Raw genomic sequence first — 25953 nt, forward strand, 5'->3', positions numbered from 1 at the left:
AAGCTAACTGAGCTAAACATGTATGTAAAGGCTGTAATTGTAAATAAGCTAACTGAGCTAAACATGCTTGAAATCAGGGATTCACAATCAGAGAACATCTCAAAATATTTACCATTATTGATTTTATAAAAATTTATTTCATAAACATTTTTTTCCCCACTATATACGCATATCTTGGGGGGGGGGGGTTGTGTGGTTCGTGACATCAACATTAGACGTAGGACGAGAGCCGCAGGGGAGATGAGTTGGCTTAGGCTGTGGACAGGGAGAGAGGGAGAGGGAGAGGGAGAGGGAGAGGGAGAGGGAGAGGGAGAGAGAGACTATTAACATTTCACACTTGTTATTTTACTCTGAAGGGTTCAGACAGAATCTTCAGACAGAAGTGTACATCTATACGATTGGTGTTCAGATCAGCGCTCACCTAATACGTTACAACTCACCTTTCACTGTGACCTTCGCCAGAGCCTCGCTGGAACCAACGTGGTTGGTCGCCACGCATTTGTAGGTCCCGCTGTCATTCAACTTCACCTGGCCAATCAGCAGCTGGCCATCCTTAATGGTCTCCGCCCCTGCGGGCATGCCGGCCCGGCCCACCCGTGTCCAACGGAATGTGATTGGGTGAGAGCCATGGGCGAGGCACTGGAGACGGAGGGTGTCACCGGGGCGGAGTCTCACCTGGTCTGGTAGACTGGTGGTGTAGGGAGGGGCTGGGGAGGAAGAGGAGGAAGAGGGGGGAGAGTTATGACATGTCAATGTGTGTTTGTGTGTGTGTGAGTGTGTGTGTGCGTGTTGGTGTGTGTGTGTGTGTACTCACAGTCCACCTCTAGCTGTGTGTATGCCTGGCTGTATCCGTGTGTATTGGTGGCATTACAGATGTACTGTCCTGAATCCTGGCGCCCCACGCTGGTCAGAGTCAGAACTCCACCCACCACAGTGTGCTGCCATGGTAACGGGGCTCGCAGTTTAGACCAGGAGACAACAGGAAGGGGAGAACCTGGGGAGAGGAGGAAGGGGAGAAAGAGAGAGAGAGAGAGAGAAAGAAATAAAGAAAGAGAGAGATACAGGGATGCGGTTATAAAGTAGTCCCACAGGGCTCTGGTCAACAGTAGTGATTTACATTTACATTTTAGTCATTCAGCAGACGCTCTTATCCAGAGCAACTTACAGTAGTGAATGCATACATTTCATACATTTTTCCATACTGGTCCCCCGTGGGAATCAAACCCACAACCCTGGTGTTGCAAAGACCATGCTCTACCAACTGAGCCACACGGGACTATGATTATATAGAGAACGGGGAAACAGCCTGTCTGATATAAGATAATTTATAATCCTTGATTGATTGATTGATTGACTGACTGACTGACTGACTGATTGACTGATTGACTAATTGACTGATTAAGTTATTGATTGAGTGATTTACTGACTGATTGACTAATTGACTGATTAAATGATTGATTGAGTGATTTACTGACTAATTAAATGATTGATTAATTGACTGATTGACTGACAGATTATTACCTGTGGCCTGACACTGCATGGTGACCGTGTGACCCTCCACAGCTGTCACCTCTGCCATGGATACCGTCGCCATGGGTGCCTTGGGTGCGTTGGCAGCTCCCTGGCCGCCCTCAACGATGACCTCCACCTTGACCTCGGCGACCCCCTCAGTGTTCTGGGCCTGACACACATACACTCCAGCATCCTCAGAGCTCACTGCTGCCACCTGGAGACAGGGGACATGGAGGGAGACAGCTGTGTCTGTCTGTGTATGTCTGTATTTGTGTTTGTATGTCTGTGTTTGTGTGTGTATGTCTGTGTTTGTGTGTGTATGTCTGTGTTTGTGTGTGTACAAATTTTACTAAACTTGTGAGTACCAGAAGTCTTCACAAGAATTCGGAGAAGTATGGACTTTTTGCCAGTCATCACTTGTAAAAAGGTTATTTTAGGCTCAGGAGTTAGGGTTAGAATTTGGGTTAGGGGTTAGGTTTAGGGTTATGAAAATATTAATTTTGAATGGTAATTAATTTTTGGTCCCCAAAAAGTCCTCACAAGTACGTGTGTATAAGTGTGTGTGGCTATGTGTATGTGTGTGTGTGTGTGTATGTGTGTGTGTGTGTGTGTGTGTGTGTGTGTGTGTGTGTGTGTGTGTGTGTGTGTGTGTGTGTGTGTGTGTGTGTGTGTGTGTGTGTGTGTGTGTGTGTACAGCATGTCTGTATGTAGGTGTACGGGCAGATCGTCTGACCTTCAGTGTACTGGTGTCCTCGGTCTTTGTGGTTACCAGCTGTGTTCCGTGGCGTTGCCAGGAAATGGAGGGGCGTGGCCTACCTGTGGCGTGGCATTCCAGAGCTACAGGTTCACCAAGCCGGACTCGCAGGGGCCCTGCCGGGGTCACCCGCACCTTAGGAGAATCTGAGGCGAGAGGACATGCACCACACACACACACACACACACACACACACACACACACACACACACAACACACACACACACACACACACACACACACACACACACACACACACACACACACACACACACACACACAAACAACACACACAGAAGAGGAGAGTGTTGAGTGTGGTTTTCACTTCTTCAGGTGGTACACAGACAGATACATGTATGCAAACCAAAAGTTTAATTTAGTGACGTTTCAAGTTCCAACCATATGAAGAATGATCCTCCAACTCTTGCACTACATGTCATCTACTATAACTACAGCCCTCCTGATACCTCTCACTATACACCCTTCCCCCTTCTACCCTGACTCTACATGTCTACTACTATAACTACAGCCCTCCTGATACCTCTCACTATACACCCTTCTCCATCCTACCCTGACAATACATGTCATCTACTATAAATACAGCCCTCCTGATACCTCTCACTATACACCCTTCTCCATCCTACCCTGACCATACATGTCAACTACTATAACTACAGCCCTCCTGATACCTCTCACTATACACCCTTCCCCATCCTACCCTGACACTACATGTCAACTACTATAACTACAGCCCTCCTGATACCTCTCACTATACACCCTTCTCCATCCTACCCTGACTCTACATGTCTACTACTATAACTACAGCCCTCCTGATACCTCTCACTATACACCCTTCTCCATCCTACCCTGACACTACATGTCACCACTATAACTACAGCCCTCCTGATACCTCTCACTATACACCCTTCTCCATCCTACCCTGACGCTACATGTCTACTACTATAACTACAGCCCTCCTGATACCTCTCACTATACACCCTTCCCCATCCTACCCTGACACTACATGTCACCACTATAACTACAGCCCTCCTGATACCTCTCACTATACACCCTTCCCCATCCTACCCTGACACTACATGTCTACTACTATAACTACAGCCCTCCTGATACCTCTCACTATACACCCTTCCCCATCCTACCCTGACACTACATGTCACCACTATAACTACAGCCCTCCTGATACCTCTCACTATACACCCTTCCCCATCCTACCCTGACACTACATGTCTACTACTATAACTACAGCCCTCCTGATACCTCTCACTATACACCCTTCTCCATCCTACCCTGACAATACAGGTCACCACTATAACTACAGCCCTCCTGATACCTCTCACTATACACCGTTCTCCATCCTACCCTGACACTACATGTCATCTACTATAACTACAGCCCTCCTGGTACCTCTCACTATACACCCTTCCATCTCCTACCCTGACACTACATGTCAACTACTATAACTACAGCCCTCCTGATACCTCTCACTATACACCCTTCTCCATCCTACCCTGACACTACATGTCACCACTATAACTACAGCCCTCCTGGTACCTCTCACTATACACCCTTCCTTCTCCTACCCTGACAATACATGTCAACTACTATAACTACAGCCCTCCTGGTACCTCTCACTATACACCCTTCCATATCCTACCCTTACCTATGATCTCCCCATCACAACCCATCCATCCCCACTCCTGGAGCTCTATCTCTGGGGCTCTTCTCCCCTCAGCCCTGCCCCTCCCTGGAGCTCTATCTCTGGGGCTCTTCTCCCCTCAGCCCTGCCCCTCCCTGGAGCTCTATCTCTGGGGCTCTTCTCCCCTCAGCCATGCCCCTCCCTAGAGCTCTAACTCTGGGTTAGGGATGGCCACTCACGTTTGATGGTCAGTGAGGCCATCATGGTGCTTCGGCCCACAGAGTTAGTTGCCACGCAACGGTACTGCCCCTGGTTACCGTTCCTGGTGTTAGCAACAGTCAGCACGGAACCATCCGGGCCGATCTTCACATTATCTAAGGAAAGAGCCGTTAGGACCAGTTAGAACGAGTGAGAACCATCTAGAACCACTTATGACCGGTTAGGACCAGTTAAAACCAGTTCAACCATCACATTTTTATAAACCGTCTATTTAACATTGTGTCACAGCTATTGTGTAGTTCAGTACCATTCAAGGGCTGTGTGTGTGTGTGTGTGCGTGCCTGTGTGTGTCTGTCTGCCTGTGTGCATATGTGTGGTCAGAGCCCCACCTGCCAGTGGATGGTTGTTGGTTCTCATCCACTCCAGACGGACGGGCTGTGACCCACTGACCACCCGGCAGCGGAAACTGACCGACTCCCCCAGCCGGACCCCTGCTGACCTGGGTTCAACTGATAATACTGGGGCCTGGGCACATACTGGATAGGAGGGAGAGATAGATCAGTAACACACACACACACACACACACACACACACACACACACACACACACACACATTATACACACACACATTATACACACACCCTGCCGTACACTCTATAGGTGTCCCCCAGGGCTCAGTTCTAGGCCCTCTCCTCTTTTCTCTTTACACCAAGTCACTTGGCTCTCTCATATCCTCTCATGGTCTCTCCTAACATTGCTATGCAGATGACACTCAACTACTTTTCTCCTTCCCTCCTTCTGACACCCAGGTGGCGACACACATCTATGCACGCCTGGCAGATATCTCAGCTTGGATGTCGGCCCACCATCTCAAGCTCAACGTCGACAAGATGGAGCTGCTTTTCCTCCTGGGGAATGCCTGCCATCACGGTTGACAACTCCAAGGTGTCCCCTGCCCAGAGTGTAAAGAATTTTGGTGTGACCCTGGACAACACCTTGTCGTTCTCTGCAAACATCAAAGCAATGACTTGCTCCTGCAGGTTCATGCTCTTCAACATCCACAGAGAATGACCCTACCTCACACAGGAAGTGGCGCAGGTCCTAATCCAGGCACTTGTCATCTCCCGTCTGGACTACTGCAACTCACTGTTGACTGGGCTCCCCGCTTGTGCCATGGAACCCCTGAAACTTATCTAGAAAGCTGCAGCCCGCCTGGTTCAACTTTCCCAAGATCTCCCACATCTCCCCGCTCCTCTGCACACTCCTCTACCTTCTAGTCTAAGCTCACATCCAAAACAAGACCATGGTACTTGCCTTCGGAGCATGAAGAGGAACTGTCCCTCCCTACCTTCAGGCTATGCTCAAACCCAAGCACTCCATTCTGCCACCTTTGGTCTCCTGCTCAGCCCAGTCCAAGCTCTTTCCTGGCACCCCAATGGTGGAACCATCTTCCCCCTGAAGCTAGAACAGCAGAGTCCCTGCCCATCTTCCCAAAACATCTGAAACTCTACCTCTTCGAAGAGTATCTTAAATAATCACCTCCCCCCCAAAAATAAAATGATTTCTGAGAACTAACACTCACCCCCCACTAGCTCTGAATGCTTCTTTATTGAGGAGAATGTAATGACTACGACTGTGATGTGGTTGTCACACCTTTTTATTTTTACTTCACCTTTATTTAACCAGGTAGGCCAGTTGAGAACAAGTTCTCATTTACAACTGCGACCTGGCCAAGATAAAGCAAAGCAGTGCGACAAAAACAACAACACAGAGTTACACATAAACAAATGTACAGTCAATAACACAATAGAAAAATATATGTACCGTGTGTGAAAATGTAGAAGAGTAGGGAGGTAGGCAATAAATAGACCATAGAGGCAAAATAATTACAATTTAGCATTAACACTGGAGTGATAGATGTGCAGATGATGATGTGCAAGTAGAAATACTGGGGTGCAAAAGAGCAAGAGGGTAAGTAATAGTAGGTGTGCTATTTACAGATTGGCTGTGTACAGGTACAGTGACAGCTGATGCTTAAAGTTAGAGGGAGATTAAAAGACTCCAGCTTCAGTGATTTTTGCAATTCGTTCCAGTCACTGGCAGCAGAGAACTGGAAGGAAAGGCGACCAAAGGAAGTGTTGGCTTTGGGGATGAACAGTGAAATATACCTACTGGAGTGCGTGCTACGGGTGGGTGTTGCTATGGTGACCAGTGAGCTGAGAAAAGGTGGGGCTTTACCTAGCAAAGACTTATAGATGACCTGGAGCCAGTGGGTTGGGTGACGAATATGTAGTGAGGGCCAGCCAACGAGAGCATATAGGTCGCAGTGGTGGGTAGTATATGGTGCTTTGGTGATAAAATGGATGGCACTGTGATAGACTACATCCAGTTTGCTGAGTAGTGTTGGAGGCTATTTTGTAAATGGCATCGCCGAAGTCGAGGATTGGTAGGATAGTCAGTTTTACGAGGGTATGTTTGGCAGCATGAGTGAAGGAGGCTTTGTTGCAAAATAGGAAGCCGATTCTAGATGTAATTTTGGATTGGAGATGCTTAATGTGAGTCTGGAAGGAGAGTTCACAGTCTAACCAGACACCTAGGTATTTGTAGTTGTCCACATATTCTAGGTCAGAACCGTCCAGAGTAGTGATGCTAGTCAGGTGGGAGGGTGTGGGTTCAATCAGTTGAAGAGCATGCACTTAGTTTTACTAGCATTTAAAAGCAATTGGAGGCCACGGAAGGAGTGTTATATGGTGTTAAAGCTCGTTTGGAGGTTTGTTAGCACAGTGTCAAAAGAAGGGCCAGATGTATATAGTATGGTGTCATCTGCGTAGAGGTGGATCAGAGAATCACAAGCAGCAAGAGCGACATCATTGATATATACAGAGAAAAAAGTCGGCCCGAGAATTGAACCCTGTGTCACCCCCAAAGAGACTGCCAGAGGTCCAGACAACAGGCCCTCCGATTTGACACACTGAACTCTATCTGAGAAGAAGTTGGTGAACCAGGCGAGGCAGTCATTTGAGAAGCCAAGGCTATTGAGTCTGCCGATAAGAATGCGTGATTGACAGAGTTATGATATCGTTTAGGACCTTGAGAGTGGCTGAGGTGCACCCATGACCAGCTCGGAAACCAGATTGCATAGCGGAGAAGGTACGGTGGGATTCGAAATGGTCGGTGATCTGTTTGTTAACTTGGCTTTCGAAGATTTTAGAAAGGCAGGGCAGGATGGATATAGGTCTTTAACAGTTTCGGTCTAGAGTGTCACTGCCTTTGAAGAGGGGGTTGACCGCGGCAGCTTTCCAATCATTGGGGATCTCAGATAAGAATGTGAGGTTGAATAGGCTAGTAATAGGGGTTGCAACAATTTTGGCGGATAATTGTATGTGAATTGATTCCCCCTCATCTATCTTCAGAGTTCGTTCTGTTAGGTGACCTAAACTGGGATATGCTTAACACCCCAGCTGTCCTACAATCTAAGCTAGATGCCCTCAATCTCACACAAACTATCAAGGAACCCACCAGGTACAACCCTAAATCCGTAAACATGGACACCCTCATAGATATTATCCTGACCAATCTGCCCTCCAAATACACCTCTGCTGTTTTCAATCAGGATCTCAGTGATCACTGCCTTATTGCCTGCATCCGCTATGGATCCGCGGTCAAACGACCACCCCTCATCGCTGTCAAACGCTCCCTTAAACACTTCTGTGAGCAGGCCTTTCTAATCAACCTGGCCTGAGTATTCTGGAAGGATATTGGCCTCATCCCGTCAGTCGAGGATGCCTGGTTGTTCTTTAATTAAAAGTAATTTCCAATCCATCTTAAATAAGCATGCCCTTTTCAAAAAATGTTGAACTAAGAACAGATATAGCACTTGGTTTACTCCAGACCTGACTGCCCTTGACCAGCACAAAAACATCCTTTGGCGGACTGCAATAGTATCGAATAGTCCTCAACGATATGCAACTGTTCAGGAAGTCAGGAACCAATACACGCAGTCAGTCGGCAGAGCAAAGGCTAGCTTTTCAAACAAACATTTTCTTCCTGGAGCTCTAACTCCAAAAGGTTTTGGGACACTAAAGTCCATGGAAAACAAGAGAACCTCCTCCCAGCTGCCCACTGCACTGAGGCTAGGTACTGTAACACTGTCTCCACTGATAAATCCATGATAATCAAAAATTTCAATAAGCAATTCGCTACGGCTGGCCATGCTTTCCTCCTGGCTACCCCAACCCCGGCCAACAGCTCCGCACCCCACGCAGCTACTCGCCTGAGCCTCCCCAGCTTCTCCTTCACCCAAATCCAGATAGCAGATGTTCTGAAAGAGCTGCTAAACCTGGACCCGTACAAATCAGCTGGGCTAGACAATCTGGACCCTCTCTTTCTAAAGTTATCCGCCGCAATTGTTGCAACCCCTATTACAGTCTGTTCAACCTCTCTTTCGTATCATCCAAGATCCCTAAAGATTGGAGAGCTGCCGCGGTCATCCCCCTCTTCAAAGGGGGTGACACCCTAGACCCCAACTGTTATAGACCTATATCCATCCTGCCCTGCCTTTCTAAAGTCTTCGAAAGCCAAGTTAATAAACAGACCACTGACCATTTCGAATCCCACCTTACCTTCTCTGCTGTGCAACCCGGTTTCCGAGCTGGTCATGGGTGCACCTCAGCCACGCTCAAGGTCCTAAACGATATCATAACCGCCATCGATAAAAGACAGCACTGTGCAGCTGTCTTCATCGACCTGGCCAAGGCTTTCAACTCTGTCAATCAACGTATTCTTATCGGCAGACTCAATGGCCTTGGCTTCTCAAATGACTGCCTCGCCTGGTTCACCAACCACTTCGCAGACAGAGTGTCAAATCCGAGGGCCTGTTGTCCGGACCTCTGGTAGTCTCTATGGGGGTGCCACAGGGTTCAATTCTCGGGCCGACTTTTTTCTCTGTATCTATCAACAATGTCGCTCTTGCTGCGGGGGATTCCCTGATCCACCTCTACGCAGACGACACCATTCTGTATACATCTGGCCCTTCTTTGGGACAATGTGTTAACTAACCTCCAAACATGCTTCATTGCCGTACAACACCCCTTCCGTGGCCTCCAACTGCACTTAAACGCTAGTAAAACCAAATGCATGCTTTTCAACTGTTCGCTGCCCGCCTGCCCGACTAGCATCACTACTCTGGACGGTTCTGACCTAGAATATGTGGACCACTACAAATACCTAGGTGTCTGGCTAGACTGTAAACTCTCCTTCCAGTCTCATATAAAACATCTCCAATTCAAAATCAAATCTAGAATTGGCTTTCTATTTCGCAACAAAGCCTCCTTCACTCATGCCGCCAAACTTACCCTAGTAAAACTGACTATCCTACCGATCCTTGACTTCGGCGATGTCATCTACAAAATAGCTTCCAATCCTCTACTCAGCAAACTGGATGCAGTCTATCACAGTGCCATTTGTTTTGTCACCAAAACCCTTTATACCACCCACCACTGCGACCTGTATGCTCTCGTCGGCTGGCCCTCGCTACATATTCGTCGCCAGACCCACTGGCTCCAGGTCATCTATAAGTCTCTGTGACAGGTTAAAGGAAATACTCATAGCCTGTTATACATTAAAAAGTATTAGTAAGTTCATAGTATGTGAGGATCTTAAAACATCTAAGGTTAAAAAGATCATGCATTCTGTATTAGTTGATAGAGATTGATAACATTCATATAATTGTGTTAAAGTTAAAATCCATCAAGTGTACAAAGGGTAAGAATTGTAAAAGGAATGTGTAAACGTTATATTGATTACTTTATATTGTGGTGCCTAATTGAAGGGGAAAAGTGTTAATCTGTGATCTACTAAATGCTCTTTAATCCATGAGCCTGAGATCGATTGCTCTGGTCTCCACCCAAGTTCGCGGGGAAATCGCGGTCTTTTCCTCATTACAGTAAACGTTCTCATTGAGGAAACAATACCGTATCACTCTCGTGATTATTTCTCCCCTTTTTCAGGTACGTTACGGATGAGAACAGAGTCATTTAAATGTAATAATTCGCTAACATGTCAAGAGTGTTTAAGGTGTGTCTTAGTAACATCTTGAGGAAGTTAGAGTTAAGTTTGCAGAGTAATATGAGCCCTGCTCGGTTGCAGCTAAGGCTAGCTTCGTACTGAGAGTAGCTGCCATTTTATGTCGATCGTGAATGAACATGTGAATGAACATGTGCGTTGCTAATAAGATATGTTGCGGTGTTATTTGTGTAAGGGTTTTTCAAACACTTTATTGACTGTTGATAAATTGAGTTAGGGTTTACTGAGTTAAAACGTTGTGCTTGACAGTTATATTGAAATGAGTGTATGTTTCAGTGAATTAGTGTATACTGTTGTGACTTGAATAAGCCTTGTACCCTACAACACTAGCTCTTTCCTGTAGATCTGTTGTTTTGTAAAATGTGTTACTTTGGTAAAATGATTACAGTAAACGTTCTCATTGAGGAAACAATACCGTATCACTCTCGTGATTATTTCTCCCCTTTTTCAGGGGCGTAACATCTCTGCTAGGTAAAGCTCCACCTTATATCAGCTCACTGGTCACGATAACAACACTCACCCGGGCACGCGCTCCAGCAGGTATATCTCACTGGTCATCCCCAAAGCCAACACATACTTTGGCCGCCTTTCCTTCGTGTTCTCTGCTGGCAGTGACTGGGACGAATTGCAAAACTCGCTGAAGCTGGAGACTTATATTTCCCTCACTAACTTTAAACATCAGCTATCTGAGCAGCTAACCGATCGCTGCAGCTGTACATAGTCCATCTGTAAATAGCCCACCCAATCTACCTACCTCATCCCCATATTGTTTTTATTTACTTTTCTGCTTTTTGCACACCAGTATCACTACTTGCACATCATCATCTGCTCATCTATCACTCCAGTGTTAATCTGCTAAATTGTAATTACTTTGCTACTATGGCCTATTTATTGCCTTACCTCCTCATGCCATTTGCATACACTGTATATAGACTTTATTTTTTTTCTATTGTGTTATTGACTGTACGCTTGTTTATTCCACGTGTAACTCTGTGTTGTTGTTTGTGTTGCACTGCTTTGCTTTATCTTGGCCAGGTCGCCGTTGAAAATGAGAACTTGTTCTCAACTTGCCTACCTGGTTAAATAAAGGTGAAATAAAATAAAAAATCAATACAAAGTAACACACACACACACACACACATATCACGCAAACACACACTGTAGGAGAGAAGAGACAAGGTTACAGCACACACAGACACACACACACACACACACACATATCACGCAAACACACACTGTAGGAGAGAAGAGACAAGGTTACATGCACACACACAGAGAGAAATAGACACTCAGAGAGACACACACCAGTCATTGACATCCTCCGATGCAAGAGAGAGCACAGGGTTCCACCCAAAGGGGGGTTCAATGAGTTAACACACACTCACTCACACAAGCACGTACACACACTCACACTCACACACATGCACGTACACACACACACTCACACATACACACACGCTACTCTTGCATATACAGTATTCACATATAGAGAGTAATATAGACCATGTCCACATTGACAGGTATACATCTAAAGGCATGCAGGCACGCACGTACACTCACACACCAAACACACTCACATAAAACACACACACAGACACACACAGGGGCAGACTGTGGGTGTTCAGTGTGGTCTGTGGGGAGAACAGCAAACAAATGCCACCCCAGAGCAAACATCCAATCAGAGACAACATGCAGCTCAGGTCTGGATAGGACCATGACTCAGCTAGACTAGACCATGGGACATGATATTAACACTGTTTTATAAATTCACATCTACAGTAAAAAAGGAAATGTATCACCGTGCATTTAAAGTTATGAGAAACATTTTATGTTAAGATTAAGAATTGTAAACCATCGCAACACTAGTTTATTACTTTATTCCTAATCCCAAAACTTTTTTTAGAAAGTAGAAAGTTTAAAGTAGTTTAGAGCTAATAATATATACCCACTTAAAAGTGATAGTGCCACAAGTTAACATATTTATATATTTATTTCCTGGCCTTGTCTATAGACTGCTTTCAAGATGAGGAAACAAACATTTAAAAAAATATATCTCTGAACTATCCCGTAAATGACTTAATAACATATTCTGCATTGTAGTGTAGAGAGAAGCAGCTTGTAGTTTACCTGTCCAGAGTAGAGAACAAAATAGCAGTGCTGTTGTGGAGGAATCCATGTTGCACAAAACTATCCCTCTCGCCTGTCCTACAACCCCTCTCTCTCTCCCCCATCTCTCTCTCTAACACTCCCCCTCTCTGCCTCTCTCTCTCTAACACTCCCTCTCTCACTCTGGTCTTCAGTCTCCTGCTGTGTGTTGTCTCCCAGTCTCTCTTCCTCTCCTCCCCCTCTCTCTCTCCTTACTTATTTGTGTGTTTAGCTTACCCAGGCAGGCAGGCAGGCAGGCTGGCAGGCAGGCAGGCAGGCAGGCAGGCAGTTAGTTTCAGGATATTAGCTCAGAAACAGACAAGAAATGTCTGCCTGCCCCTCCCCCACCCCCATAGAACCAGCCTAGAAAAATCATCCTAGAACCAGCCCATAAATATAGTCCTAGAACCAGCCTAGAAGTGTCATCATAGAACCAGCCCAGAAATATAATTCTAGAACCAGCCCATGACTATCATCCTAGAGTCAGCCCATAAATATCATCCTAGAACCCGCCGATAAATATCATTCTAGAACCAGCCCATAAATATCATCCTAGAACCAGCCCATAAATATCATCCTAGAACCAGCCCATAAATATCATCCTAGATTCAGCCCATAAACATCATCCTAGATTCAGACCAGAAATATCATCCTAGATTCAGCCCAGAAATATCATCCTAGAACCAACCCATGAATATCATCCTAGATTCAGTCCATAAATATCATCCTAGATTCAGCCCAGAAATATCATCCTAGAACCAACCCATGAATATCATCCTAGATTCAGCCCATAAACATCATCCTAGAACCAGCCCATAAATATCATCCTAGATTCAGCCCATAAATATCATTCTAGAACCAGCCCAGAAATGTAACCTTAGAACCAGCCCAGAAATATCATCCTAGAACCAGCCCAGAAATATCATCCTAGAACCAGCACAGAAATATCACTCTAGAACCAGCCCATAAATATCCCTCTAGAACCAGCCCAGAAATATCATCCTAGAAACAACCCAGAAATATCATCCTAGAACCAGCCTAAAAATGTCATCCTAGAACCAGACCATAAATATCACTCTAGAACCAGCCAATGAATATCATTCTAAAACCATCCCAGAAATGTCATCCTAGAGCCAGCCAATAAATATCACCATAGAACCAGCACAGAAATATCATCCTAGAACCAACCCAAAAATATCATCCTAGAACCAGCCCAGAAATATCACCCTAGAACCAGCCCAGAAATGTCATCCTAGAACCAGCCCAGAAATATCATTCTAGAACCAGCCCAGAAATGTCATCCTAGAACCAGCCCTGCTGTTGGATATTTACTCAGATAGGTCACATTATAATGTACTGGATTGTAGCCTAGAAGTTTTCACTCGTTACTATATTATGAGTTAATAACATATATTTGTAAGTATTCTTCATATGTTAAATTAATTCAATAACGCCACAAAAGGAGTCTGAATTTTGTATCGTTACAAATACAACCTGTGAGTAAACTGGAAACAAAAAGAACAAGATCATATCAGAGATGTTGTATTGACTTCATCGCTAGATAAGAACAGCTTCTCTCTCTCACCTATTTTGGTTTGGTGTCAGTTTGTCCTCTAGAGGGAGACGCACTACTAGAGACCAATAGGGAGAGAAGCCCCTGACTGCAGTGTACAGTTCGGGGATGGGCTCAATGTGGGCGGAGTCAAACGTCATGGCCTGGCTCAATGTAGGCGGAGTCAAACGCGTTTAACCCGAACCCTTCCCATCTCCTTCAAGGTCATCCAAGTTGAGGTAAACGTCGAAGGTATCAACGTCAACGAAAGTGAATCTTAATTACATTTACATTTACATTTAAGTCATTTAGCAGACGCTCTTATCCAGAGCGACTTACAAATTGGTGCATTCACCTTAAGATATCCAGTGGAAAAACCACTTTACAATAGTGCATCTAAATCTTTTGGGGGGGGGGTAGAAGGATTACTTTATCCTATCCCAGGTATTCCTTAAAGAGGTGGGGTTTCAGGTGTCTCCGGAAGGTGGTGATTGACTCCGCTGTCCTGGCGTCGTGAGGGAGCTTGTTCCACCATTGGGGTGCCAGAGCAGCGAACAGTTTTGACTGGGCTGAGCGGGAGCTGTGCTTCCTCAGAGATAGGGAGGCGAGCAGGCCAGAGGTGGATGAACGCAGTGCCCTTCTTTGGGTGTAGGACCTGATCAGAGCCTGAAGGTACGGAGGTGCCGTTCCCCTCACAGCTCCGTAGGCAAGCACCATGGACTTGTAGCGGATGCGAGCTTCAACTGGAAGCCAGTGGAGAGAGCGGAGGAGCGGGGTGACGTGAGAGAACTTGGGAAGGTTGAACACCAGACGGGCTGCGGTGTTCTGGATGAGTTGTAGGGGTTTAATGGCACAGGCAGGGAGCCCAGCCAACAGCGAGTTGCAGTAATCCAGACGGGAGATGACAAGTGCCTGGACTAGGACCTGCGCCGCTTCCTGTGTGAGGCAGGGTCGTACTCTACGAATGTTGTAGAGCATGAACCTACAGGATCGGGTCACCGCCTTGATGTTAGTGGAGAACGACAGGGTGTTGTCCAGGGTCACGCCAAGGTTCTTAGCACTCTGGGAGGAGGACACAAGGGAGTTGTCAACCGTGATGGCGAGATCATGGAACGGGCAGTCCTTCCCTGGGAGGAGGAGCAGCTCCGTCTTGCCGAGGTTCAGCTTGAGGTGGTGAGCCGTCATCCACACTGATATGTCTGCCAGACATGCAGAGATGCGATTCGCCACCTGGTTATCAGAAGGGGGAAAGGAGAAGATTAATTGTGTGTCGTCTGCGTAGCAATGATAGGAGAGACCATGTGAGGATATGACTGAGCCAAGTGACTTGGTGTATAGTGAGAATAGGAGAGGGCCTAGAACAGAGCCCTGGGGGACACCAGTGGTGAGAGCACGTGGTGCGGAGACAGATTCTCGCCACGCCACCTGGTAGGAGCGACCTGTCAGGTAGGACGCAATCCAAGTGTGGGCCGCGCCGGAGATGCCCAGCTCGGAGAGGGTGGAGAGGAGGATCTGATGGTTCACGGTATCAAAGGCAGCAGATAGGTCTAGAAGGATGAGAGCAGAGGAGAGAGAGTTAGCTTTAGCAGTGCGGAGAGCCTCCGTGACACAGAGAAGAGCAGTCTCAGTTGAATGCCCAGTCTTGAAACCTGACTGATTAGGATCAAGAAGGTCATTCTGAGAGAGATAGCAGGAGAGCTGGCCAAGGACGGCACGTTCAAGAGTTTTGGAGAGAAAAGAAAGAAGGAATACTGGTCTGTAGTTGTTGATATCGGAGGGATCGAGTGTAGGTTTTTTCAGAAGGGGTGCAACTCTCGCTCTCTTGAAGACGGAAGGGACGTAGCAAGCGGTCAAGGATGAGTTGATGAGCGAGGTGAGGTAGGGGAGAAGGTCTCCGGAAATGGTCTGGAGAAGAGAGGAGGGGATAGGGTCAAGTGGGCAGGTTGTTGGGCGGCCGGCCGTCACGAGACGCGAGATTTCATCTGAAGAGAGAGGGGAGAAAGAGGTCAAAGCACAGGGTAGGGCAGTGTGAGCAGGACCAGCGGTGTCGTTTGGCTTAGCAAACGAGGATCGGATGTCATCAGCCTTCTTTTCAAAATGGTTGACGAAGTCATCCGCAGAGAGAGAGGAGGGGGGGGAGGGGGAGGAGGATTCAGGAGGGAGGAGAAGGTAGCAAAGAGCTTCCTAGGGTTAGAGGCAGATGCTTGGAATTTAGAGTGGTAGAAAGTGGCTTTAGCAGCAGAGACAGAAGAGGAAAATGTAGAGAGGAGGGAGTGAAAGGATGCCAGGTCCGCAGGGAGGCGAGTTTTCCTCCATTTCCGCTCGGCTGCCCGGAGCCCTGTTAATGGAACCTAACCTACATGGATAAAAATATAAACCATGGAAGTAAGTGAGACTGTCATTATGCATAATGTACTTTGTAATATTCATGTTATACCGATATATTTTTATACGACCGATTACCGCGCCGATGTTAGCATAGCATTAATTAGCACCCATTTGCACGTGAGCTAGCTAATTGCTCACAATGAGGGAATCTTAATTGGAAAAATGTGCCTGCTTGAGCAGTACGGCTAAGTTTACATGTACAGTTATGTAATCCATTTCATCGTTGATTTTCTGTGTTTCTTCAATGTATGCCTTGTTGTGTTTGGCTGATTCTAAATGTGTATCATTTATGCCGACAGCCATTCCCTAAGTTACACATAGCGAGTCTACACAGCCTTCACATAGTATAAACAATAATGAAATCACCTGGTCCCAACATACATGGCAAGTCAAGAAAAGTAATTTTAACTTGTCCACCCTGCAAACTGAAGTTAAATAGTTAAATAAGAAAAACTTCAAAACACATTTACGAAGAAAGCATACACATTGCTTTGAAACAGTGTCCACGGAAATATTTTTGTCATGTGAGTGCATTGATGTGAGAGATGGTGTGTTTGCAGTCGAAAATACATTTTCTGGTCCAGCATCACCCATACATGTTGTGAAAAATAACTTGGGCTAATTCAGTTCCAACTGTGTTTCAAACTGTTACGCATGCTGGAGTATAAAAAGCCATTGAATTGTACTTTTTCTTTACTTTCACATACACTGTGTTCACAGAAACATTGCTCAGATCGTGTCCCCTGGACCTTGGAGGACTTTTGGTGTGGACGATGTTCAGGTTAGATATTCCTTTAAATTATTCCACTGAACTGTACCATTTGATTGCCATTCCTTTATTGGAAAGTGTACCTTGTTCACACCACAGGGCCTACCAAAGCAAGGTTTCTCAAACAACTGTTGGGTGTTTGTATTGATGGTAAGATGCTGGCTATTCACTATATTATATTAGTCCTATTTTCTGTTATAACATATGAAAATGTATTATTATTTCTGTGCTTGCAGCATGCAAAGCACACTATTGTTATTGCTTGTACTTTTTCTTGTTTATTATTCTTGACACTTTTTGGGACCAATTTCCTACAGTTTTTACACTACATACACTATTCATACATCAAACTCCTGCAGAGTTGGACGCTGATGTGACTTCTTGGGGGGGACGTCTTCTACATCTTGAAATATATTCCTGGGGGGGTGGTGTTATTATTATTGACTATTATTATTGTTATCATAACTATCAAACTTAACAACCTACTCTTTCTTAACTTACAGCACGCCCTGTACATTGCAATGGAAGCACAGTGTGATTTCACTGAGTTATGTATAAATTATGATATTCTCATCACTAGTGGATATAATGTTTTTTGGGATCCCCATCAAATATAGCATGAAGTAAAAAGTGTTACAACACATCTGCTGGTACCACTTTATATAATAATACTTACGATCTTCAAAAATGAAATATGTTTGTATTCAACGTGCGCCTTGCACAAACGTGTGTGTTTGTATTCTGTGTGTGACTGTCAGACCTCAAAAACGCTGGGAGGGGTCAAACATTTGCCCACATTTAGCCCCACCCCAAATTGCACACTGCAGTCAGGGATACTTGAAAAGGGAGAATGCTCCATGGGATGGGCTGGGCTCTACTACTATAGACCAATAGGGAGGATGCTCCATGGGATGGGCGGGGCTCTACTACTAGAGACCAATAGGGAGGATGCACCATGGGATGGGCTGGGCTCTACAACTAGAGACCAATAGGGAGGATGCTCCATGGGATGGGCTGGGCTCTACTACTAGAGACCAATAGGGAGGATGCACCATGGGATGGGCTGGGCTCTACTACTAGAGACCAATAGGGAGGATGCACCACAGGATGGGCTGGGCTCTACTACTAGAGACCAATAGGGAGGATGCACCATGGGATGGGCTGGGCTCTACTACTAGAGACCAATAGGGAGGATGCACCATGGGATGGGCTGGGTTCTACTACTAGAGACCAATAGGGACCAATAGGGAGGATGCACCATGGGATGGGCCGGGCTGCTGAAAACTAAAGGAAACTGTAGCGCTCTGCTGTCAGGCTTCATTATTTTCCAGTCGGTTGGCTGCACCTGTACTGTCTAAAAATGGACCCATCTAAGGAAAGAAAATAGTTTGAAAGAACTGAGTATGCTGTTATATTGTGGATAAATATTAGTGGTAAACATCCCTGGTAAAGTTTGTTGATACAGTTACGTAGGCTACATTGTATCTGTTTCATGTTCAGAGACACGGAAGTTTGAGATTGACACGACCGACGGGACAAAATGGCTGGATTAATATTATAATTGCTATGAAATAACCTATGAATGCATAGCTAGGTTATACTTTTTTAAATTAACTTTACGATTTCAATCACATCTCCATCAACAGACCAAACACGACACCAGCGTTCTCAAGTTGTATCAAAATATTTTCTTTTTTTGTCTGTGGTAAAGTTGTATTACAGGCCTCTACCTTCTTTGACATCAAGCAGCCAAGTGTGTGTCGGTGTATACATTTTCTTGTTTACACTTGTTATTGTTTTAGGCAAAGTATGAATCAACACTTTCTAATGTGGTCCTTAATGGAAAAGACAGACAGGACACAGACTGTGTAGGAGCCGGTAGCTTCTTCTGAGAGGGAACAGATGCCAGCAGGGGCAGAGAGGGCCAAACTCACCGGCACCTCTTCTGGAATGTAAGTGGACATAGTTTTAATTTCAGACTAATATAATCAATGTAGTCACTGGTGAGATTTAATATATGAGTCTACTGGTCTGGTGCTGGAGAGATAATCAACTGTAAAAGCAGTGGAGTGACCATTTAACAACTCTATCAGAATGTATAACATCATTCTCATTAACTGAGTGAAATGAATGTAGAACAGTGAAGTGACCACAGCATGTGGTGGTGGTGTAGGGGAACAGAACAGTGTAGTGACCACAGCATGTGGTGGTGGTGTAGGGGAACAGAACAGTGTGGTGACCACAGCATGTGGTGGTGGTTTAGGGGAACAGAACAGTGTAGTGACCACAGCATGTGGTGGTGGTGTAGGGGAACAGAACAGTGTAGTGACCACAGCATGTGGTGGTGGTGTAGGGGAACAGAACAGTGTAGTGACCACAGCATGTGGTGGTGGTGTAGGGGAACAGAACAGTGTAGTGACCACAGCATGTGGTGGTGCTGTAGGGGAACAGAACAGTGTAGTGACCACAGCATGTGGTGGTGGTGTAGGGGAACAGAACAGTGTAGTGACCACAGCATGTGGTGGTGGTGTAGGGGAACAGAACAGTGTAGTGACCACAGCATGTGGTGGTGGTGTAGGGGAACAGAACAGTGTAGTGACCACAGCATGTGGTGGTGGTGTAGGGGAACAGAACAGTGTAGTGACCACAGCATGTGGTGGTGGTGTAGGGGAACAGAACAGTGTAGTGACCACAGCATGTGGTGGTGGTGTAGGGGAACAGAACAGTGTAGTGACCACAGCATGTGGTGGTGGTGTAGGGGAACAGAACAGTGTAGTGACCACAGCATGTGGTGGTGGTGTAGGGGAATAGAACAGTATAGTGACCACATCATGTGGTGGTGGTGTAGGGGAACAGAACAGTGAAGTGACCACAGCATGTGGTGGTGGTGTAGGGGAACAGAACAGTGTAGTGACCACAGCATGTGGTGGTGGTGTAGGGGAACAGAACAGTGTAGTGACCACAGCATGTGGTGGTGGTGTAGGGGAACAGAACAGAGTAGTGACCACAGCATGTGGTGGTGGTGTAGGGGAACAGAACAGTGTAGTGACCACAGCATGTGGTGGTGGTGGTGTAGGGGAACAGAACAGTGAAGTGACCACAGCATGTGGTGGTGGTGTAGGGGAACAGAACAGTGAAGTGACCACAGCATGTGGTGGTGGTGTAGGGGAACAGAACAGTGTAGTGACCACAGCATGTGGTGGTGGTGTAGGGGAACAGAACAGTGTAGTGACCACAGCATGTGGTGGTGGTGTAGGGGAACAGAACAGTGTAGTGATCACAGCATGTGGTGGTGGTGTAGGGGAACAGAACAGTGTAGTGACCACAGCATGTGGTGGTGGTGTAGGGGAACAGAACAGTGTAGTGACCACAGCATGTGGTGGTGGTGTAGGGGAACAGAACAGTGTAGTGACCACAGCATGTGGTGGTGTTGTAGGGGAACAGAACAGTGTAGTGACCACAGCATGTGGTGGTGGTGTAGGGGAACAGAACAGTGTAGTGACCACAGCATGTGGTGGTGGTGTAGGGGAACAGAACAGTGTAGTGACCACAGCATGTGGTGGTGTTGTAGGGGAACAGAACAGTGTAGTGACCACAGCATGTGGTGGTGGTGTAGGGGAACAGAACAGTGTAGTGACCACAGCATGTGGTGGTGGTGTAGGGGAACAGAACAGTGTAGTGACCACAGCATGTGGTGGTGGTGTAGGGGAACAGAACAGTGTAGTGACCACAGCATGTGGTGGTGGTGTAGGGGAACAGAACAGTGTAGTGACCACAGCATGTGGTGGTGGTGTAGGGGAACAGAACAATGTAGTGACCACAGCATGTGGTGGTGGTGTTGGGGAACAGAACAGTGTGTGACTGTTTCCTGGTCCAGGTTAACCCAGTCTGAAAAGAACCATTGTCATCTGGAGACTGAAATCTCTAGGATGAAGGTGAAGCTGGATGTGCAGAAGGTAGGACTAGTGTCTAAAGTCAATGTGAGCAAACCACATACAGTAGATCACAGTATTCTCTGAAGACACTGCAATCCAGTGTGTGTGTGTGTGTGTGTGTGTGTGTGTGTGTGTGTGTGTGTGTGTGTGTGTGTGTGTGTGTGTGTGTGAGTGTGTGTGTGTGTAAAAGTTCTTAACGTAATCTATTTCATGATGATATGAAAATGAGATATTGAGAGACCAGTAGAAATATTCTAGTATGTCTTAATATGAATATATTAATGTTCTTTATTTTATATCACTAGTCAGTTTTTCTATTCCGATTCCTTTTAGAGAATGTTGGATGTTCCAGCTCTGCTGCTGACCACTCTGATGGAGCTGAACCCAGATGAGTTGAATACATTTCAGTCTTACCTGCCTAGTGGCCAGCTGCTTGGCATTCCTCCTATCCCATGGATAGAGCTGGTGTACACTGGCACACAGGTCACGGTGGATCAGAAGGTGAAGAGATACGGCCCTGAGGGAGCTGTGGAGATCACACTGAGGACCCTGAGGTGGATGGACCTGGATGATCTGGCAGAGCAGTTAGAGAGATTTCACAGTAGAGGTAACATAACCAGAATGTACATCAATCTATACATCACCACCACAGTTCCGTCTAGGTCTAACCAGAAACAACATTCATCTGACTTCATAATAACATTCAGCAGACCCCTCTTTTATCATTTTTATTCATGATGTATCCAGGTGACCCCATTATGATTAAACAACAATCCAACATTCATTCCATTCCATACATACAATCACCAATACAGTAGGGAAGATTTCACAAACAGATGAGACTTTCTAATCATGCCTGTGTATTTCTTCTTGAGCTGCCTAATCTGGAAGATGAACCAGAATTATCTGGCAGTGAAGTTAGAGAGAGATCAGATAGTAGGATTGTAGACAAGAACCCTAACTGACTCTCTATCCCCCCTCCTATCTTCCCCTCTATTTCCCATGTTTCTCCCCTCTTTCTCAGGTACCTCCACTTCCTCATACCTGTCCTTATTCCCACCCAGGACCCAAACTATCTTCCCCCCAGTGCGGTTACCCTCCATGTCCCCCCTTCTCTCCAGCTGCCCCTCCTTCATTCAACATCCCCGTCTCAGATGTTGTTGTCATTATCTTCTGCTGGTAGCTCAGGACAGCTCAGCTCACAGGTAAGAGGACGGTTAGAGAAGTGTAGGATCACTTCTACCCTCATATGTTGAAACACATGTACTCACTGTCATAGTCAGTTCTACAGTTATACCCTCATATGTTACATCACCTGTACTCACTGTCATAGTCAGTTCTACAGTTCTACCCTCATATGTTACAACACCTGTACTCACTGTCATAGTCAGTTCTACAGTTCTACCCTCATATGTTACATCACCTGTACTCACTGTCATAGTCAGTTCTACAGTTCTACCCTCATATGTTACATCACCTGTACTCACTGTCATAGTCAGTTCTACAGTTCTACCCTCATATGTTACATCACCTGTACCCACTGTCATAGTCAGTTCTACAGTTCTACCCTCATATGTTAAAACGCCTGTACTCACTGTCATAGTCAGTTCTACCCTCATATGTTACATCACCTGTCTCACTGTCATAGTCAGTTCTACAGTATGAAATGATACAGTACAAACATACAGTCTAGATAATTAACTAATCTCTCATGTACACTATGAGTGATAGAGGTCAGGCTGCATCCCTACACACAGGAAGAAAGACAGACAGACAAACCGGCCAGTTGAACATAATTACATAAAAAGGCCAGAGGGGATGTGGTATATGGCCAATATACCATGGCTAAGGGCTGTTCTTAGGCACGATACAATACGGAGTAAACAGCCTGCATACAACCCTTAGCCGTGGTATATTGGCCATATACCACAAACCCCAGAGGTGCCTTGCTGCTATTATAAACTGGTTACCAGCATAATTAGAAAAGTGAAAATGTATGTTTTTGACATACCTGTGATATACGGTCTGATATACTGTACCACGGCTGTCAGCCAATCAGCATTCAGGGCTCGAACCACCCACTTTGTAATTCAAAATATTTGTTCAGTATATATTGTTTTTACATTGTAGTGGGTTCCTGTGGACTTTGAACCAGTAATCTATGATCAGGAGGACAATGGAACATACCGGTAACTTGGTCTTCTTTTACTTGTTTTTACATTCATAGTTTTCCAGCATTTCCGGTCTGGAGCGAGCAGTCGCACTTCGCTTCGCTCCACAGGTAATATTACACTTCATTACATTACAACGGTTTGGTTTGTTTGATCTGAGCAATTTTTCTTAGCTAGCTACATAGCCGTCTTTGTATCAAAGATAATTGTGTAGTTTAGAGTAATTTGAGTAATTATCGAGGCTAGCTATTTTTTCGTCCTCCTAACGTAGTCAACACTGCTAGCTAGCTAGTCAACACTGCTAGCTAGCCAACTAGCCAACCTCTACCGACTAGCAGCACTGTAGAAACTATTACATTACAACGGAACGACTTGATTAGTGTAGTGTTAGTGTTAGTTAGCTAGCTACATAGTTGTCTTTGCTGTCTTTGTATCTAAGATAATTGTGTAGTTTAGAGTAATTATCGAGGTTAGCTAGCCAGCCGCGACGCCTTGTCCAGACTCCAGACTTAGTCAACACACCTAGTCATCTAACCCACTGCTAGCTAGCCAACCGTTACCGACTAGCAGCGCTGTAGATACTAATACATTACAATGGAACGATTTGACTAGTGCAGTGTTAGCTAGCTAACTACATAGATGTCTTTGTCATAGCGTGATAATTGTGTAGTTTAGTGATTATCGAGGTTAGCTAGCCAGCTATTTCCGTCCCCCGGGATGCCATTTTTCCAAACCTAGCCAACTATTACCGACGAGCAGCATTGTAGAAACTAAATACATTACAAAGGAACGTCTTGATTAGTGTTATGTTAGCTAGCTACAAAGTTGCTTTTGTATCATGACAAGGGGTAGTACTGAAACTATCGAGGTTACCTAGCCAGCTACACGTTCAAACAAAGTCAACAACGCAGCCATTGCTAGCTAGCCTACTCCACCAGCCAGCAGTACTGTATCATTTTCGTCATTTTAGTCAATAAGATTTTCGCAACGTAAGCTTAACTTTCTGAACATTCGAGACGTGTAGTCCACTTGTCATTCCAATCTCCTTTGCATTAGCGTAGCCTCTTCTGTAGCTTGTCAACTATGTGTCTGTCTATCCCTGTTCTCTCCCCTCTGCACAGGCCATACAAACGCTTCACACCGCGTGGCCGCTGCCACTCTAACCTGGTGGTCCCAGCGCGCACGACCCACGTGGAGTTCCAGGTCTCCGGCAGCCTCTGGAACTGCCGGTCTGCGGCCAACAGGGCTGAGTTCATCTCAGCCTATGCTACCCTCCAGTCCCTAGACTTCCTGGCGCTGACGGAAACATGGATTACCACAGATAACACTGCTACTCCTACTGCTCTCTCCTCGTCTGCCCACGTGTTCTCGCATACCCCTAGAGCATCGAGCCAGCGGGGTGGTGGCACTGGAATCCTCATCTCTCCCAAGTGGACATTCTCTCTTTCTCCCCTGACCCATCTGTCTATCTCCTCATTTGAATTCCATGCTGTCACAGTTACCAGCCCTTTCAAGCTTAACATCCTTATCATTTATCGCCCTCCAGGTTCCCTTGGAGAGTTCATCATTGAGCTTGACGCCTTGATAAGTTCCTTTCCTGAGGATGGCTCAACTCTCACAGTTCTGGGTGACTTTAACCTCCCCACGTCTACCTTTGACTCATTCCTCTCTGCCTCCTTCTTTCCACTCCTCTCCTCTTTTGACCTCACCCTCTCACCTTCCCCCCCTACTCACAAGGCAGGAAATACGCTTGACCTCATCTTTACTAGATGCTGTTCTTCCACTAATCTCATTGCAACTCCCCTCCAAGTCTCCGACCACTTCCTTGTATCCTTTTCCCTCTCGCTCTCATCCAACACTTCTCACTCTGCCCCTACTCGGATGGTATTGCGCCGTCCCAACCTTCGCTCTCTCTCTCCCGCTACTCTCTCCTCTTCCATCCTATCATCTCTTCCCTCTGCTCAAACCTTCTCCAACCTATCTCCTGATTCTGCCTCCTCAACCCTCCTCTCCTCCCTTTCTGCATCCTTTGATTTTCTCTGTCCCCTATCCTCCAGGCCGGCTCGGTCCTCCCCTCCTGCTCCGTGGCTCGACGACTCACTGCGAGCTCACGGAACAGGGCTCCGGGCAGCCGAGCGGAAATGGAGGAAAACTCGCCTCCCTGCGGACCTGGCATCCTTTCACTCCCTCCTCTCTACATTTTCCTCTTCTGTCTCTGCTGCTAAAGCCACTTTCTACCACTCTAAATTCCAAGCATCTGCCTCTAACCCTAGGAAGCTCTTTGCTACCTTCTCTTCCCTCCTGAATCTTCCTCCCCCTCCCCCCTCCTCCCTCTCTGCGGATGACTTCGTCAACCATTTTGAAAAGAAGGTTGACGACATCCGATACTCGTTTGCTAAGTCAAACGACACCGCTGGTCCTGCTCACACTGCCCTACCCTGTGCTTTGACCTCTTTCTCCCCTCTCTCTCCAGATGAAATCTCGCGGCTTGTGACGGCCGGCCGCCCAACAACCTGCCCACTCGACCCTATCCCCTCCTCTCTTCTCCAGACCATTTCCGGAGACCTTCTCCCCTACCTCACCTCGCTCATCAACTCATCCTTGACCGCTGGCTACGTCCCTTCCGTCTTCAAGAGAGCGAGAGTTGCACCCCTTCTGAAAAAACCTACACTCGATCCCTCCCATGTCAACAACTACAGACCAGTATGCCTTCTTTCTTTTCTCTCCAAAACTCTTGAACGTGCCGTCCTTGGCCAGCTCTCCTGC

General features: G+C 46.3%; 1 protein-coding gene and 2 long non-coding RNA genes across 4 annotated transcripts in view; 1 reads left to right on the forward strand and 2 right to left on the reverse strand.

Annotated features, from left to right (window-relative positions):
- Positions 1–107: 107 nt before the first annotated feature.
- LOC115178542 (basement membrane-specific heparan sulfate proteoglycan core protein-like) lies at positions 108–12460 on the reverse strand. Its single transcript, XM_029739801.1, has 8 exons — positions 12355–12460; positions 4532–4678; positions 4163–4297; positions 2246–2412; positions 1522–1726; positions 815–994; positions 441–707; positions 108–255 (listed from the first exon to the last, which is right to left on the reverse strand). Exons 1-8 carry the CDS (start codon positions 12401–12403, stop codon positions 251–253), a joined length of 1155 nt encoding a protein of 384 aa, XP_029595661.1. The 5' UTR covers positions 12404–12460; the 3' UTR covers positions 108–250.
- Positions 12461–12551: 91 nt separating this feature from the next.
- Positions 12552–25953, reverse strand: part of LOC115178543 (uncharacterized) — an 18109-nt gene continuing 4707 nt past the window's right edge. The window contains exons 2-3 of one of the 2 annotated variants that reach the window (XR_003872647.1): positions 17350–17354; positions 12552–12563 (exon numbers count right to left, since the gene is read on the reverse strand). This is a non-coding gene — a long non-coding RNA (uncharacterized LOC115178543). Of the gene's footprint in view, positions 12564–17349; positions 17355–25196; positions 25208–25418; positions 25422–25953 lie in introns of those variants that run through there. The other variant, XR_003872646.1, reaches the window with a different exon arrangement.
- On the forward strand, positions 16263–17127 carry LOC115178544 (uncharacterized). Its single transcript, XR_003872648.1, has 2 exons — positions 16263–16309; positions 17033–17127. It is a non-coding gene; the product is annotated as an uncharacterized LOC115178544 (long non-coding RNA).

The sequence above is a fragment of the Salmo trutta genome, chromosome 38 (genome assembly GCF_901001165.1).
Source record: "Salmo trutta chromosome 38, fSalTru1.1, whole genome shotgun sequence".
Lineage (NCBI taxonomy): Eukaryota > Metazoa > Chordata > Actinopteri > Salmoniformes > Salmonidae > Salmo > Salmo trutta.

Coding starts and splice junctions, on each gene's coding strand:
- LOC115178542 (XM_029739801.1), bottom strand. CDS start 12,403: ATGGATTCCTCCACAACAGCACTGCTATTTTGTTCTCTACTCTGGACA. Junction 4,679..12,354: donor TTGTTCTCTACTCTGGACAG/GTAAACTACAAG, acceptor CCTCCTATCCAG/TATGTGCCCAGGCCCCAGTA. Junction 1,727..2,245: donor AGGACACCAGTACACTGAAG/GTCAGACGATCT, acceptor CCCTGTCTCCAG/GTGGCAGCAGTGAGCTCTGA.